At 36.5% G+C, this 18,415-nt stretch overlaps 1 protein-coding gene across 7 annotated transcripts in view; it reads left to right on the top strand.

Annotated features, from left to right (window-relative positions):
• The window catches only part of CASK (calcium/calmodulin dependent serine protein kinase), a 185,383-nt gene that overhangs the window by 151,425 nt on the left and 15,543 nt on the right, over nt 1-18,415 (top strand). For 4 of the 7 annotated variants that reach the window (XM_058018750.1, XM_058018745.1, XM_058018743.1 and 1 more), the window contains 8 exons: nt 2,851-3,039; nt 3,515-3,593; nt 5,892-5,977; nt 6,998-7,066; nt 12,483-12,551; nt 13,942-13,977; nt 16,757-16,953; nt 18,199-18,314. In XM_058018750.1, the coding sequence (XP_057874733.1) occupies nt 2,851-3,039; nt 3,515-3,593; nt 5,892-5,977; nt 6,998-7,066; nt 12,483-12,551; nt 13,942-13,977; nt 16,757-16,953; nt 18,199-18,314 (841 nt within the window). The remainder of the gene's footprint in view (nt 1-2,850; nt 3,040-3,514; nt 3,594-5,891; nt 5,978-6,997; nt 7,067-12,482; nt 12,552-13,941; nt 13,978-16,756; nt 16,954-18,198; nt 18,315-18,415) is intronic. The other 3 variants (XM_058018749.1, XM_058018746.1, XM_058018748.1) reach the window with 1 other exon arrangement.

Below are 18,415 nucleotides of genomic sequence, written 5' to 3'. Positions count from 1 at the left end.
TCCAAAACCATTTTTCAGAATTCTTTTGCTGCAAATCTATGAAAAGGATTTTTTCATAAGGAATAAGCTGCAATTCCATAACAAGTACTTTTGATGAGGAGTAATTTCAGCAAGTGAATCTGTGATATCCCAGGCTAAATTGCCAGTTGCTGAAGTCCCATTATCCCTTTTCCCCATCTTTCATCCTCTCCCTTGTAGTTCTGGCTTTCATCTAGAACTGCACTTTAATGTTGCCCTCAGCTGAACTAGTAGAAAATTGCTCCAAAAAAAAAAAATCCCCAACTAACCATTTAGCAAAAAGAATTTAGGATAACAGGGATGCTGGAGAGCCAGAATGAGCAGGGGAACAGAAACAGTTTGTGTTAGGGAGGAATGTAAAGCAGCAATTAAAGCAGCATAAGTTGGTGTGGATCCACACCTGCAGATCCCAGAGTCTCCAGATGCCAAAGGGACAACTCCATCCTCTCCATCATTCCCACTCCTGCTCCCAGATGCACCTCTATGGGTTGCAGACTTTAATAAAATTATTTTTACATTTGTTGCATTCTGCTAAACTTCCCTTCAGAGCAAAAACCTTTATAAGGAAATTACTAGGAAAAGGAATAAATATAAGTATATAATCTAGGAATAATTATAATGGAATAATTATAATAGAAAGGAATAATTATAATAATATAAACCAATATTGTTGACCCACACTGCATGTGTTTGCCAGATGTTGTACAGAGCAATATTCTGGTTATTAAAGCACATCAATTCAGTAATCAATTAGGTGTAATAAGTAGGAGTGTGCATATATGGTAATGGACTATTTTAGTATTTTTTTTAATCTAATGTGTATCCCTAATCAGAAGAAAAAAGAGTATAACCTGTCTTGTTTGCTTAACCACAGTGTTAGTGGGTTAAACTGTGTGCAGACCTTCACAGAACCAAAGCCAATGTGTTTGTAACACATCTTAGGGTGTTCTGTTCTAATTTTCTTTTGCCCTCATGTGCCTTATGGCTGCAAAAATAAATTATCAATTTATTCTGTGCATGTTTAACATTTTAATTTGAAGAAATGTTTGTAAATCTTGCATGAAGGCCTTTCAGTAGATAATTAATTTAAGAATTCTGAGAGCATTGTCAAGTACCTCATTTGCTATGTATGTACACATTTCAAAGAGCTTTTATTCCATTTCACAATTTTAGTAGTTTTTCAAATATGCCAATTTCATATGTAAAATATTCTATTATTTAAGTTTAGTATGTTGTAACAGTTGAAATATTTGCTAGGAGACTTTTGTTTAATGACATACTGAAGTTTTATCTATCATCACATGCCTTTCTGTGCTGTTCTCTGCAGTGATCCTGCAGTACAGCAGAAAGCAGTTTTCTCATTAAGCTAAGTTTTAGCAGGATTATCATGTTCTACAAAGTAAAAACAGACAGAAAAAAACACATTATCAAAATTAGCAGAAATGCCTGAAAACAGGCATCTGTAAGTAAGGTCTAATAGGAATCGTTTTATTAAATGTTTTCAATATTAAATTGAGGTTGCTGTACTTTAATGTATTTCTGAAGTAGTGTTCATTTTTGTGAACATATTCAGAAGTCATTAAGTATAATTATGGACTTTAAAAAATACTGGATGTGCCAAATTTTAACCTCCTACAAGGTGAATATTATTGCTAAAAATAATATAAAGCAGGGCAAATATTTTATGTGATAAAATGTAAGCCCCTGGATTGCATAAGAAATGTAATATTAAAGTGTGGAGAGTGTAACAGACACAAGCAGGGGCACTGAAGCACCTCCAAGGTCATTGTGTCCAACCATTAACCTACATTGGAGTACCCACACATTAATGGACACACAAATAAATTTTAATTAAATATTGTTTAAGTAGTTTCACTTACATGGTCCAGATCTCTAATATAAAATGTTGCTGAGCAGACTAATGCAGAGGAATTGTTGGGAGATTGAGACTAGTGATTGACAAAATGAGATGAAAAGTAGGAAATGCAGATACAGGTTAGTATTTAACTAAAGATAGTATATATGTAAGTGGGCTTGAAGCAATGGGAAAATGGAAGGGAATATGGGCAAAGCATTGTTAGTTTAGAGAATGTTGTTCCATCATTATAGTGCTGACTTCCCAAATATAGTTTCAAATCGATTAGAGAAATGAAAACATACAGTGTTTAGGAAGTTACCTTTTATCACACAGTACACTTCAGAAGTGTACTGAAGTAGTTAATGAAAGCTAATGAAGCAGTATTTTAGCAGTTTGCTGCTTTGCACTCTTAATTTTTGTGAAGCATTTTGAACTCAGTGGTGTTGTGCTGGACCAAGTTGTAGGGGAAGGGGAGAGTATGGAGGCAATTATGGTAGCAAACAACAAAAAAACAGTATTTGGTTCATTCAGTTGGTATTGATCTACAGTCTGCCTTTATTAGAGTGAGATATCATGGGATCTGAGTAACTTTCCATTTTACTAGAGTAATTATTATAGAATGGTTTGCACGGAAAGGGAGATTCCTGATTCTCTGTCTGTGCACATGAAGATGGATTCACTCTCACCCTACAGATGTCGAGAGGATGAGGGGAAGGGAGGCAGCATCATTCTCATTGAAGTCCCTACAGTAAAAATCACATTAACTCTGGCAGGCTATAGAGTCTCAGTGTGTGTAGGTGTTTGCAGTCTGAAAGTTTATCTTACTCCTTTAAAGGAAAAGTTCTTCAGTAGGAAATGGGGCACAAATATCTTGGATTTCCTTGAAAATCTTCAAAAAAAACCCTTAAAAGAAATGAGCAAGGGACATGGGAGATGATGGAAACGTGACATTTTGTTGCTGTGCTGTCCTGCAGGCCTTACTTCAAACCCATGATGTAGTGGCACATGAAGTTTACAGTGACGAAGCGCTGCGGGTGACGCCTCCTCCCACCTCGCCCTACCTGAACGGGGACTCCCCCGAGAGCGCCAACGGTGACATGGACATGGAGAACGTCACGCGCGTCCGCCTGGTGCAGTTCCAGAAGAACACAGACGAGCCCATGGTAGGGGGGGAGCCTCACTATTTCCCTCTGTGCTGGTAAAGACCAGTGTTGTGATGATTTTAGTGTCATTTCCTCACTTTGAGGTGGGGTTGTCAATTAACTGGAATAGATGTTTATCCTCCTTGAAATGCTTTGTGTGCGCTCACACTGCTGCTGTGCCACTAGGGCTGGGTTTGTTTAAAAGCTACAGCAAATTAGTTCTTAAACCCAACTGGAGCCTTTACACTTCAGTATAAAATCACATTTTTAACAAACCAGATCCTTACATACTCATATGTTGAAGTATTGCATCCTCACTTATAAACAGTGTCTGATCTTATTGCTCATCTCGAAGTGAGTGACAAAGATTTTATTTTAATCTTAAAATTTATACCCTGCCTTCAAGCTTTCAGGAAACGTGACTACTCTTAACCACTCAAGAATCACAGTGCTTAATATTTTATTTTAAAAGTATAAACATTCCTTTTTTTTTCAGGGAATCACTTTAAAAATGAATGAGCTGAACCACTGCATTGTGGCAAGAATTATGCACGGAGGAATGATTCACCGGCAAGGTAATCACATCTCATGAAGAGCTTTGTCTTCAAACACAGTTATTTTAGATCATTTTGTACAAACTGTGTACATTCTCCTGATTTTGATTGCTGCTATTCCATAGCAGTGTCTCTCTGTGCCTTCATGGACTCCTGCTAACTGCTTTGGTTACCTTGCAGTTGCAGAAGTCTGCCACTGTTTTGAGGTGAGGGCCCACTGTGTTTCATTTAGGTCTTAATTAGGATAATTACCATCTTATTACTGAGTATAGCTCAGCAAGGGATAGGAACACCAATAATTTTGGAGCTGTACTTATTTAATCCTCTGTTTAAAAAAAAAATCCTTACACAAGTAGCAGTACTTTCTCTTGCCAAAATGAAAGAGCTTTGGCCACACAGTTCTTGAGGATCTTTATATTTTTGGCGTTGAGAATCACAAAAATGCAGTTTGAAATAGAAATATTACTTGTGCCTAGATTCTAAAACTTATTTTCAGTTTTCACTACCATAAAAAAATCCTACAAACATGCTTTTTTTTCTCATCCACAGTCTTCTCCTTTTTGTCATTTTGTGTGTTCAGATCAGATGTCCAGAAGTAACTGGGTTTTGTCCTGCTTTAAACAGATGAACTTCCCTGCTAGGTTGTTGACTGCAAGTTTGGATTGCAGCCATGGAAGGGTTACTTCAGTTTTTTCAGACTGCCATCTTTTTCTTGTGATGAAAACAAAAATTTTCTTAATTTTTCAGTCAAGAGTTCTCTCTAGCCTACTGTTCTGTTTCAAAGGGAGCTAGGAACAGGTAATTGGGAAGACAAAACACATTCACTTTGTCTCACTGATATGGTAAAATCTGTCAGGAAGCAGGAAAGGCAAAAGTTTTAATACAAACAAAGATGCAATTCAGAGAGAATTCTATGTCTTTGGAGGACCTTCTGAATTGAAATTTATTTTGCTTCTGAAAGTGAGTTTTAAAAGGAGATTGCTCTAAGATTCACCAAAGCAAGGTTTTCTTCCAACTGTGCTTAGGTAGTGTTGATGCTCTGCACAGTATTGCTTCACATGACTGTGTTCCATAATGGGGCTAATAAAACTTTTAAAAGCTGCTAAATCTGGGTAAAATATCCAACTGTGCCCATTACAACTCTTGTTTTTAATTATACAGTATCTTTTATTTCTAAAGATTTGGGAAATTTAATTTAATCTCTATGTGCTTCGTCTAACTAAGGTAGTGCTTCTGCACTTGAAATTGAGCTTTACTTCAGTGTTTCTTTAGTATGGTCATCTATTTTTTTAATGCTTCTAATTCTGTTAGTGCTCTAGATGCCTCTTAGATTCACTGCTTCATTCAGCATAGCCTGTATTTAAAATATTTTTACTGAATAGAACAACACCAGTGTAATATGACAGTGATCTCAAGCACCATCTTGAATCCTGTTGGTAGGGCCTGTGTCTTGAATTGGTTTTGGGGAGTGTTAGGTCTTTTTTTTTTTTGCTGTATGGAAAACTGCCAGGTAACATCAGCAGAGTCTGGATAATAGGCCTGCTCTGAGGCTTACAGGAATTGTATAATTTCAGGTCCAGCAATATTAAACACAAACTGTGCAGTTCCTAGTCACAAAATTGTAGCTGCTGTGAAGTTGCCTTCTGTCTCTAGGCCAGCTCTGCCTAGTCCTAGTGATTGAAATTGTTCTTATTCCAAATGTGGCAGAGTTGAAACGGGAAGAAAAGCTTTTAAAGACTCCATCTACTCACACCTTCCAGAGAATTCAGTAGAAATGAAACACCAGTCTCAGTCATTAAAAATTGTCTGTTTGTTGTTGACATGTCTGCCATATGTCCATTCTTTATTCCCAGTTTTTATGTATACTTCTCCTTACAGTCATGAACATAACAATATTCACTTCTGTCAGAGTGACAGAAATGGGAAGTGATGCAGAAAAGGGGATTTTATTTGATACAGGGATGTTATTGAATCTGATTCTCAGTCTAATATGTAATTCCATCAGTTTTATGTTTTGAATAGTATCAGAGAATCTTTATAATATTCCAGGCCATATGGTGGTTTTGATTCAATATTATTGTTTGATAACAAAAACATGTTTTTCCTGTTTACTGAGGAGATGCCTGGGCATCTCTTGCTTTGTATTCACTGCACTCTGAAAGACAGATTTGTGGCTAATACAAAGTCCTTTTCTGAATCTAGCAAAAAAATTATTTTAATGTTGTTTTCTGTTTATGCCTTTGTATGAATAACAGTGCTCTGTTAGAATTATTTCAGTTTGTAGAAACTGAGGTGACTGTGTGTTTGTTAACTCTGCAGGTACGCTACATGTAGGAGATGAAATCAGAGAAATAAACGGAATCAGTGTGGCAAATCAAACTGTAGAGCAACTACAAAAAATGCTTGTAAGTGCCTGAAATCTTCTTCATATCCTCTATAAAAGTACCTTCTTATTTAGTCAAAACTTTTGTGTAATTGTGTTCTAACTTCCCCTTTTTCTAGTGTTTTTGATAGGCTACATGTCCATGCAACAAAAAGTTCTTTCAGTTTATTACAGTTGAGCTCACAGTTAAAAATATAAAAAAACATTCCCTTGAGCTCAGACAGTCTGTCTTTTTCCAGTAAAACTCCACCTTTGTCCTTGCTAGTAGAGTCTGTTTGATATTTCCTTTCTGCGTGCAACGCTAACCTTGATATCTTGGATGGTATCACTAATCCTAGACAAGCTTCAAGGGAAATAGAATGTTTTTGGGGTCACAGTAAGCCAGCCAAAGAGAGAAAGGGGAGAAACTCTGAGATCTCTTGAAGTGATCTGCTCAGATTTCTGTCCAGATCAAGTCCTGCAGTTGTCAGCCACGTGGTATTCATGAGTATTCAGATTGCCATTTAAGAAAATATGTTGTCACAATCTGCTGCTATTCTGGAGTTACTACTTGTTATAAATATTCTTAGACAATAGTAAATGCAGAGTGGCAGGCCCCATGTCCTGTTTTGATGAAAGACTGTTTTTGAAATTCCTACCTTCAGTAAAATGCAGCTTTCTAGAAACTGCATAGTTTTGCTGTTTAACATGTATTATGAAAGGGAAGAAAATGCCACTTTGGTAGAAAAGACTGTAGATGACAAGAATATAGCTGCAAAGAAAAGGTTAACATGGAAGAAACCTACACATCTCTGAATCTCTCACATAAAAATACAATTCTGGATTCCAGGCATTCAAAACCTGGTCAGGTGAAAAAACTGGTAATGCATGTTCATCGTTTAGATTAATGGGGACAATATGAATGTTTGTTTATAGGTGATATGACAACTCATCCATAGCATTTTAGCTTTTCATACTTGGACTATGATGTTTTCCTTTCTAGCATTAACAATTTGGAGATTTTCTCTTCGGTGTTAGTCTCAAAGTGCTTCTTTTTTCACAGAGGGAAATGCGTGGAAGTATTACCTTCAAGATTGTGCCAAGTTATCGCACGCAGTCTTCATCCTGTGAGGTAATGAATTTAATGAGCCATCCCCTTTCTTCCTCAGTCCTGTAACTAACTGCCTGCTGATGGCTGAATGTTCCTGCTTTCTGGGAAATTGTTTCTGCCTGTCCTGTTAGATCGCACACCAATTTTACAACAAAGATAACGGAACACGAGTAGGTCCCACCTACCTACTCAGCCCTGCCTTCATATTCATCTCATCAGCACCTTAACTAACTCTTTACAGCCTATTAAAGAAAAAAAAATTAGGAAAGGGGATCCTCAACTTATGCATTTTAGGAAGCCCCTTTAAAATATGACCATTTAAACTCATGCTTCAGTAAGTCTATTAAAGTTCCTAAGCTGAGGAGCGATCCTCCTCTTTTTTAGGCTTTAAATATTATATTGCTGCTTTGGGCTGTTAAGGGTTAATTGAAAAACCTGTTTCTGTATAACCCTGTTGAGGTAAATTTGTGATGGTCGTGTGTAACAGTTACATGTGGCTTAATATTATGTTTCCATGAAAAAATGATCTGTGTCACTACAGAAGAAAAACAGATTCCGAGTTGTTGAGTTATTGCTGAACTAGAAACTTGGTATTACAGCTTTTGCACAGCAACGTTTAATTCCCTTCTGCTCACAAAGTTAGATTCCAGATTGCAACTGAAGGGGATTAAATTGTATGAAATGGCTACTTGAGCTCCCTGTTCAGTGTGAGCACACAGATGGCATTTGCAGCGTGTGGATGGTGCCAGTCTCAGCCGCGCGCTTTGCTGCGCACACAGCTCCCGAATTAGAACTCCCCAAGTGAAGTCACAACCCCTGCTGAAGTCAAGCACCTTATCTTAATTAGAGCTGTGATTTCACCCTAATTGTTCTTATGGCTCAGCAGATGCTAGAATACACAGAAACTGCTATTGTGGTTGTCAGAACAATCTGTTTTGCAAGGAAAAAAATTACCGCTTTTTTGGTTGCCTTCGGTTCTTCTAGTAGAATTCAACAAAAATTAAAAGGTTTTAGAGGTAGAAGGTTTGACAGATTTTCACCTCTGAGGCCAATTTCCTTAAAATAAACATGAAACCAAAAGTTTTTCGTGAATTGCAAAGGCTTTTAAAAAAACTGCAGCGTGCTGACAAATTCATGTATTGACTTCTGTGCTGCAAAGAGGACTAATATTAAAAGATACCTCACTTCCCAATATTGAAATACAGAAACTGGTGAAACTGCAGACTTGCTGAGAAGATGATTATTTGGAAAGACTCAGCATACAGCTTTAAATTAATACTATTAGTTGTCATTTTAGTAATAGCAGATAATCTCTTTGGTTTTGTTTCTTTAGGCTTTTCATGACTATTTATTTCACAGAAGAATGGAAAATATACTCTTACCTTTCTTTGGAAGAAAATGGCTAAACTAGAAATGTGTGATCAAAGAGAAAAAGAAATCATGTCTAATTATCCCACTTTGTAGCATTTAGCATTCTTTAATTCAGAGATGGATGAGTCCTTTCCACCTGCTCAGCCACACTAAGGCTTTGGCTTGATTTTATTCAGTTACAGGTGTACACAAAAACCCCAGTATTCTTAAATCATCCTGTTAAAGCATCACTAGTCCTTTGACACACAGAGAATTTCTTTCACAGAATTTTTCAGGAAGGTGATTCAGAAAATGAATCAAATCCTTAACCATTGAAAAAAGCTAAAATTCAATGTTGACTGACATTACTAACACAGAAATCTTGCTTCTCATGTCCTCCAGCATGATTAATAGAGAGATATTGGGTCTTCACTAATATAATCTTCCTAGTTAAGGTATTTTTTGGCAACAGTTCAGTCTATATTTGGTTCCCCCCTCCTTCAGTCATGGACTGGTGCTCATGTAGTGTAGTTTTATGAGAAGAGGAATATGAAACAGAACTGGGGACTGGGGGCTTTGAGGCTCCTACCAGGATCACATAATTGGACTGCAAAACATCTTGTTAATCTTGAATAAGAAAAAACTACATATAAGTAGAATCAGAGATGATGTGCTTTTGTTTACTGTCTTAGGCCTTCACAAAGGTATGAGGGCATTGAATGTTTGTTTTTTAATAACTGGGATTTGAATTTCACTTGCCATATTTGTCTTCTTTTATAGTCATTTAAAATAAGTGTTATTTTCTAAATATTGAGCCATTTCTGCATATATATAGGGAAGTCTTTTCCCTACACTATGTAAGTCAGGGTCACTAGGCAGTTTGCAAAAATCTCAGCTGAATAACTTCAGGTTTTTTAGGTATTTGTGGCTTTTCCTGCACTCATGCCTTCCATTCAGTTACCAGATCTTTTATTTCATGGAGCAGACCTTGCTTGAAGACAATAATTTTGAATTCCCTTGTGTGAAAATTGGATCAGCTGATGTGGTGTGAGGTGACCTGTTTAGTCACTGGCATGGCAAATGACCTGACTTAACACACAGACTTAGATAACAAGGGGCCAGGGTGTTGTTTTCTTTATCAGATACCAGGAAAATTGCAGATTTACATAAACATGAAGTAACTATTGCAACACATCCTTCTTAAGGCTGATGGCTATCTACACTATTTATGGGTTTCAGTTTTATCCCAATGATTTAGCATTTTGTTCTGGCTACATTTGCATTTTTACTTTGCACTGACACAACACCCAGAGTGCCTTTTTATAGTGTCAGATATGTCAGAATGGTAAGAGAAGTACATTTTTTCTCTTTTTTTTTTTTTTCTTGAAACTAAAAAAATCCTTATAAACATTCTTTATGTTTCAGATTCCCTTTGTGAAACTCTTAAATTGTTTCATTAAGAAGAAAAGCCTTTATACAGGGAGTTTTTTAAAAGCCTGGTGATAATCACCAGGGATTTTTTCTTTTATCTTCCATGATTTCCATTAGTGCTCAAATATCAGGAGTTTTTATTGCCTTAAACCTTTTTTAAATTTGTATTAAAGATACTGACAGATGTGTTCCTTGAGCAAGACAGAAATGTAAAAGTATTTCCAGAATTTTGGAAATTCTGTCTGTTTTTATTGGAGGTTTTGGTTTTATTGGTTTTCTTGTTTGAGTTCCTTTTTTTAAATCTGGCAACAATGTCATTGCTCCACCTGTTTTTGTCAGTATCTAATTTGATCAGGTCATATTTATAGACATCATATAGGTTTGCATCTCAAATACTTTAGTTTATCATTCAAAAACTACACCTCAAAATAGGGAAGCAAGAGGAAACTGGGTTTGCCATCATTTTGAAATAATTGTGGTTGTTTCCTCTAAGGCTCTGGCTCTGTGGCTCTTCAGCTGAATAGTGAGGACCCCAAAGGTTTCTGAGTTTTTTGTCTTGGGGCTGGAGAAGACTGGGAAGTCCAGACAGTTGAATTTACTAAAATATATTATAATAATCTTTCTACATTTCTCAGAAACATTGGATCCTCCAAGTGTTTTTCTGCCCCTGTTCCCAGGATAAGAAAGGCTTCTGCTGATTTAATAGAGAAACAAACAACCCAAACTGAATTTTTCCAGGCCAGTCCATAATACAGTTTTTTCTCCTAACTTTAGAGTCTGGTATTTTTTGAAAAAGATTCTGTCTCTAGAAAATTAAGAATCGAAATGTTTTTGAAATTTTGACAGAACAGCCTAATTATGTAAAAGTCATACATAAAGAAATGTCTCTTGACTAACTTGTTAGATTATTTCTGACAGTAATGAAATCACGAGTAGCACTGAGAATATATATTTTCCTCAGTATGTTATGATGAACATTTGCTTTGAATAATATGCTCTCTTGTGTTGGGAATTGTTGGAGGAATACAAATCAAAACATTCTCAAACCAAGAAAATTTCCTTCAAAGGCAAAATCCTTCAAGACAGTCCAGAAATAGTGGCATTCTCTAAACTTGTTTTTCTCCACATGATCTGGGTGCTTGCATCAGTTTCCAAAGCTTTCCCTTGCTCTCTTGCTAAACCATCACTGACAAAAGATCGTAACAAACCATGTTTTAAAAAAAGTTAACATTTATTTTTCACCTCTTGAAAGTGAGAAAATAGCAGAGACAGAATTGCAGAGCAAGCATATAATCTCTTTATAAAGCAAGGGACTTACTGCCCTTTTGAAAAAGTTCTTATGGTTACAATTTCATAAAGTTGATGCTGATAATCCATACACAAAAGAAAAAAAAGGAATACTGATTCCTTTAGGCTTCTCTCTTTTTTCTTTTTTTTTGCATTTTTTACATTTTTAAATATTTTTTCAGTAATGAATGGTTTATTTGCTCTCATTTGAATATTTTAAACTTGTGCTGGAGTGATTTTGTAATTAGAATTAGGGCTGATTTCCCCCAGTCCCTTACACATTGCAAATACTTGAGGGGGGCCAGTTTTGTTCTTACATATGTGACATTAATCCCTGATTACTGTTGCATGAACAGTTTAGCTCCAGGTTTTTAATTATTCACAAAATAATGGTATTGATAAAATATGACAGGGTTAACTTTGTTTCCTTAGAAAACTATTTTAGCCCTTTTGCTCTGCTGTCCTTGTTGTTACACAAAATGGCCAGACATTCCTAAGCTGACTTTTGACATGGAATATTATATTCCAGAATTCCTGTGAGGGTAAAAGGGATTTTTTTTAACAGTATATGAGTGGATTATTTTATTTTCAGAAGAGATGGCTCAATTATCTGACCTCATGGAGTTAACCACTGTGCAGTCAAAGTGGCATGTGAAAAAGATGGCTCTGAAAAACCCACCAGAAGTTCCTGTTATCCTTCCTGTAGAATTTCCCAGTGTGCTCCCTGTGTCTGCTGTCTCTGCACTGAGGGGTAGGGCCACACTGGTAGTCTGGGTCAAGGGAACTGGCTTTTTTCAAGTGCTGTATTTTGGCAAGGTTTGATGCTTTCAAGCCCATAAGAATGTTGGAGGAAAACCCTCGTTGTGCTGTAGAATGGATGAGAAGGGAGGAGAGAGAATCCAGCTTTCTCCTCAGTGGCTGTGAGGCACTGCAGGGAGATGCATCTTGCTGAGTAGAGACTAACAACCACCATAAAGCTGAAAAAATATTCAGAAACATCTTTAAAACAGGATATGGGCCTCATTCTATTCCAAGTACTGTTCAGGGTATAACTTCCAGGTGCTTTAACCAGGACTGGTGTGTGACTGAGGGCTGGTTGCGTTATCAGCCATGTGAGATCTCTGAAGTCCCAGTTATTTATTAAAAAGCTGAAGGCAACATAGAAATAATTATTACCTCAGATAAATCAAAATGTCAAACCTGAATCCTAAGCTGTGGAAAAGCTTTACAGAGTTTGTAGAGTGGAAGCTTTCGCAAATGAAGCAGCTAAGCAAATGGTAATAAGGCTGTGGATGTAACTGTTCTTTGAAATATTTCTGTGTTCCTGTGATAGTGTTGTGTTGTTAATGAACCTTGTGTCTTATTTCAGAGAGATTCCCCCTCTACATCCAGACAGTCCCCCGCTAATGGTCATAGCAGCACTAACAATTCTGTTTCGGTAAGATTCCAGTTCCACACAGAGAAAGTGTGAAAGTTTTGTTGGTGCTCATCTGCCATTACTGTTATACTTATCGTGTGGTCAGTGGAAAATTCTGTCCTGCTGAGAGAACCCAGGTTATTGCATATGTAACTCCCCATTTTCTTTTTTTTTTTTTTTAGAGGGCTTTTTCCAACATGTTCTTCTCATTAAAAGCCATACAGTGAATTAAATGTTAATAACTGTATTGTGACACTTCAGTCATCCTTAAATCATTGTCAGCACTTTCCTCAAAACTGAGCAGAGGTTTAAAGTGGAAGCTTTTATTTCCATCCTCAACTTTGAAAGCAGAGTTTGAAGGAAGAGAGTAACTGTGCAGTTCAGTTGGTATCCCAAGACATTTTAGATCCTTTTTTTTTTTTTAAGTTTTGTGTTTGAGAGCCCTCTGGAACGTGTACTGGTTTCCGCTATCTGAGTTAAGGAATTGGTGTGCTCTCTGCTGTCGTGGTACGTGCACATACTGTGTGAAACATGAGCCTTGCCTGGATATGGAAAGCAAAAGGAAGTGGCTTTAAACTGCACTACAAACCAAGCTATTACCATCACATCTTTAACACAAAGTACTTCTGTTTTGTATGTATTCAGGTAGAAAGGTGCTGTCGATCTCCTGTTCTTCCCAAAGTACATTGGTGTTAAAATTTGTCTTGTTTCTCATTTGTTGTGTTTGGACCAATGTAGTAACTGCACACAAGTTTCTTCAGTGAGTGCTGTCAATATCATGAGTTCATGGGACCAGCTAAAAACAAACCAAAAAAAAAACCCAAAACCAAGTAACTATTTCTTTAACTATTGATAAAAATTGCAACTTAGACATAATTTGCCACAAGGTAAAGTGCTTATTAATTAGTAGAATGAAAAATAATTGTGTGAATGAAAAATTTAGGACATTTTTGTGAATTAAATTAAATTTATAACATGAAAGTAAGTAGTTATAATCTTAATTCTCAGCACAACTGATCACATTATACATTTTTAATCATAGGTTTTTTAACATTTATATTATTCTCTCTCTTTTGAAAGCAAAACTTGATACTTAAATGGAAAAGGCATTCACATAAAGAGCCTCTTTCACGTGGTGGTGCTTTTGTGTTGAAGATGCTGAATTATTTATTAAAAAGCACATTCTCTATCTGCTTAAACTTTTTACCTGCTTTCCTCAGCTTGCTGCTAAACAGCCTGGGTTTGATTTTTCTTTAAGAAAAAAGTTATTTCTAAACATGGGTCAATGCTTTATACTTTTGTCTAACTTAACATTTTACTATAATGTAGAATGAATCACTAACAAACAGTGTTATGTACCCTTAAAAAGTAAAATGAAAATTTCTTCTCCTGGGTTGACTTTATTCTGCAGGACTTGCCATCGACAACACAACCAAAAGGACGACAGGTGAATAGATATCCTCCATGGGAATTTTTGTACACTTAGCTGCTAGCAAACATCCCTGCTTACCTTTTCCCCCCACTCATATTCTGTATGTGCTGGACTAAAACATTTACGCTTGAAAAATGTGTTTCATTTTTTTCATTTTTTCTTTTAACTCATTTGTTTGTAGCTAATTTAAAATACTTTTTTTTTTTCATGTGTCCACATGTGTGAGAGTTGCAAATTCACTGAGAATTTAACTGGAGATGTTGATTTAGTTCAGAATGCATTAATAGACTTCCTGTTGTGCAGTGACCTGTTCAGGTTTTAATATTAGAGGAAAGATGAATTTTCTATTTTAGCTGGAATGGAGACAAGTAGGGCAGGTGTCTAAAACTCTAAAATATTGTGCTGACAAAGATTGTAAAGCTTGAGTTTATCTGAAACGAATTATTAACATTAACAATGTTTTTCAAAGAAAAACATTAAGGATAGTTTCTGTTAAGGCTTGATAAATCTGAAGATGCTCTCTTGAAATTTCAGTCCTTAGTCCCATTTTCAATAACGTCCATAAACTTTGTTACCTTGATCTGGTGGTTGTGCAACTCAGCACAGACCACAGAAAGATCTTCCCTCTCATAAAATTCCAAGGAAGCATGTGGGGCTCATCAGAGGATTCCCTCTCTTTCTTTTTGCAATTTTAAGAATTTTTGTTCTTTTTCTGCAGCCTCCAAATGAGCAGATACCATCAAGTGATTTGTGATTGATCTCCAGTAACTGCTCCAGTTATTTATAGTCTTTCCAGAATCTACCTCTGAATTTTTTACTGTGTACTCAGCCTCCTTCTCTGCCAGGAATTTTTAAAATAGCTCTTGCAATTCCATTCAAGAAGTCAATCAGCTACATTAACTCTTGTCTTTGAGAACCTTTTTATGTTGCTGTCTGGTTGAGTTGGCTGGAACTTCTATCACAAGAATGGTTTGCTCTTACTTCACTTCCCATTTTTAAAGCTCTCTATGGTTCTTTCAGCTTTCCATTTTCTTCTCCAGCTGCCTGAATGTAAACCTGGAGAGGCTCCATGAAACACCTTTATATTAGATTTTATATTAGATTTTCATTTGCTCATAGGGTTTTTTTCCCCAAAAGAAGAAACTTTTTTCTAGGCAATATAAAAATAATAGTGTTTCTCTTACTCACAGCATTTATAATTACATTTTTTTTTTCAATTTTTACCTGATTTTTCCCATTGAACCAGCATATTTTTCTTGTCATCCTTGAAACCAGTGAGGGCTTGGCTAATGGATATATTCTTATGTGTCAGGAAGTCTGTAATGTTCCATGAGCTGCCAGTATATGGTGGATAATGGCTCAGACTGGAGCAGGGACTTGAAAAGCAGGGAAGTGTCTAGATAGTAAAAGTACTGCTGATGTTTTTAGACTTGTATGAATAAGCTTCAGGCAAAATAAGGGGTTATCTCAATATTGATTACTTCATGAAAAACAAATTACTAAGTAAACATAATTGGTTTCAAAACATCCTATTTCTCAAGTAATTAAAATAAGTTGGGTTGCTTTTTTGAACTCAATGCACAACAGAGCAAGGGTCAGATTTAATATATTAAAAGTTGAGTTCTGTATTGGTCTTGTCATCTGATGCTCTCACTGCAAACCAATAAAAATACATCAGATGCAAGAGAAAAGTGATTAGCCATTTTAAGTTAATTTATTCATCTGTTGAGGTGCAGATTGGATTACTTTTTTAAGTGCCATGAATAGTGCTAACACTGCACAGTTACAGCTATTACAGGAGCAGAGTTTGAGCAGAGTTGAAAAGTGATTGTTACATTTTCTAGAGAAAGATATTAGTTTGTAATTGTTGGGGATTTTTAAATCTAGTCCATTTTTAGGTAGAAAATCAGCAGTAAGTGTATACAAGGCTGGCTGAGATGCTGCAGGGTGATGTGGGAAGTTCATGAACTGTAGAAATTGCCCATCTATGGCATGACACTTAATTTTGATTTTGAGTTCCCTGGGTGCACAAGGGCTCAAATTAGCAACCAAACTGGGTATCACTTTCATTTTCATTTTCTAGAGCTGAGAGCTCAGTAACACACAAGGAAAGGATTGGTATCATCCTTTAAATTGTGAAGTTAGAGTCTGGTTTCTTTCTGTTCATGTTCTTTAGAGAATAGCTTGCTCAAATCATGAGTTTTATTTGCATAGGAGCAGACTTTTACTGAAAAACCCATACAGAGAATTCCCACATTCCTCCTGAGTAACTCTGTGATAGGTACAATGCAGGACTTCCTGAAAAATATATTTTTTAATGTCTTAAATCTTAAAACTTCTCATTCTAAAGATCACTAATAAAGCCAAAGTCCTATATAGCACCCAGTAAAACTTCCTGTCACAGAAAGTTTTAAAACATACCATGGGACTTCAGTTGGAAAATACATTACAGATTGAGTTGTAAGGTGCTGGCTTGTGTTCTGGGATGATTTGTGATAGTTAATAACTGTTTGAGGGACTCCATGAGTTTATTACATTTTTGCTGTTCAGGTTTTATAGAATGTAGAAAACATGAGCTTTTGAAATAACATCATATGTCTCCATCATTTGCTGGAGTGGGCATTTTCATTTTCAACTATCACTTATGCTTTGGCACCTTCCTTTTTTATTTCTTTCTTTGCTTGTTGCAACCAATGTGTGTAGCTGCATTCACAGATCAGATTTTCACCTGTTACTCTGAATACCATGGCAGTGATGATACTGCAGTGTCTCTTATAAACTCTTTTTTTTCTAGATCTATGTAAGAGCACAATTTGAATATGATCCAGCAAAGGATGACCTCATTCCTTGCAAAGAAGCTGGCATCAGATTCCGAGTTGGTGATATTATCCAAATCATTAGCAAAGATGATCATAACTGGTGGCAGGGTAAACTTGAGAACTCCAAAAATGGTACTGCAGGTCTTATTCCTTCTCCTGAACTTCAGGAATGGTATGACTTAAGTTTTCTATAAAAATTAATTTCGTTTTGATTTTATTTCTGTCTTTCATACTTTTCATTGTTGTATAGCCAGCCTTTGAATTATTTTCTCTTTTTCTTCCTTTTTTTTTTCTCTAAGTCTATATATTGACTCAATTTGTGTGCTATTAATTTTTTTCTCATGTATGCCTAGCAGTAAGGGTTACTTGCAATTTCATATGTGTGATTATATTTTTAAAAAATACCTTCCTGTGTTAATAAACATTGTGTTTTCTAGTATACTGTGGGAAATTAGGATTGAAGATGGCTACATGCAAATTGGTTATATAAGAGGGTCAAATTAATTTCTCTTTCAGCTTCTAATCAGGGGTTTCATTGGTACTGTTTACATGCAAGTGCTGCAGGAATAGGATTTTAGCAAGTTGTCAAGCAAAAAGGTCATTGAGGGAGTTTAAGGGTTTTCTTTCCTTTTCATTTTTCATATGAATGTCAAAAAGCAGAACAAAATCACGGTGCCAGTGGCAGGTTCAATGAACAGCAGTGGCACTGTACAATGCAGAGCCTTTAAACAACCTCTTGCAGGAGCTGTTGATAAAAAATTTTAAATGTATCCGCACAAATTGTGCCAAGCAAGTCCTGGGCCTCGGAAGGTGTGGCCGTAACTCAGTAAAGTTCAGATAATTTAGCACAAAATACTTCATACAGGATTTTCTGTGTAAAAGAGCTGGAGATGTGCACTGCTCCTGGGCTGGATAAAGGAGATTGTGGCAGGAGAGGGACAGACAAGAGGCAGACGAGACCTTTGGTTCCATGTCCTGAGCTCTGTGCCCACCCTGTGTAAGGGAGGCGCAGTCCACAGTGCAGCAGGGTCCCTTGCAGAGCTCCACCCTAGAGATCAGCTCCAGACAGTCCCCCAGCACAGCACCACTGGCTCTGCAGGAATTTGGACCATGGTGGTCATTCCAGACCTTGTGCTCTTCTCTTCTGATCTGCTGCAGAGCAGTCTGGATTCATTCCAGCAGCTGCCCTTCCTCCCATGCTCACTTCATCTGTCAGCTTCCATCATCTACCTCTAAGAAAACATTCTTACATCATAATACCCCTGTATATATATTCTTTAAGGTCATTAAAAATATTTTTAAAAATTTTACTGTACTCATGTTCTATAAAAATTTCTTGCTTTTCTAATTCATTCTCTGCAGCTCATTAAAGATCCTTGATTACAACAGAAAATGTTTTTTCTCCTCCTTATGTCAGGCGAGTTGCTTGTATTGCCATGGAGAAGACCAAACAGGAGCAGCAGGCCAGCTGTACTTGGTTTGGAAAGAAAAAAAAGCAGTACAAAGACAAATATTTGGCAAAGCACAATGCAGGTATGAACAGAAAATGCAGGTATCTGTAACAGGTTACATTTTTTGCAGTTTAAGCCTTGCCATTAATTGTTCAGCTGGCAGTACTATATAAACCTAATGAG

Source organism: Melospiza georgiana, chromosome 2 (genome assembly GCF_028018845.1).
Source record: "Melospiza georgiana isolate bMelGeo1 chromosome 2, bMelGeo1.pri, whole genome shotgun sequence".
Classification (NCBI taxonomy): Eukaryota; Metazoa; Chordata; class Aves; order Passeriformes; family Passerellidae; genus Melospiza; species Melospiza georgiana.
The sequence above is the reverse complement of the archived record's forward strand: the minus strand, read 5'-3'. Positions and strand labels throughout refer to the sequence as shown.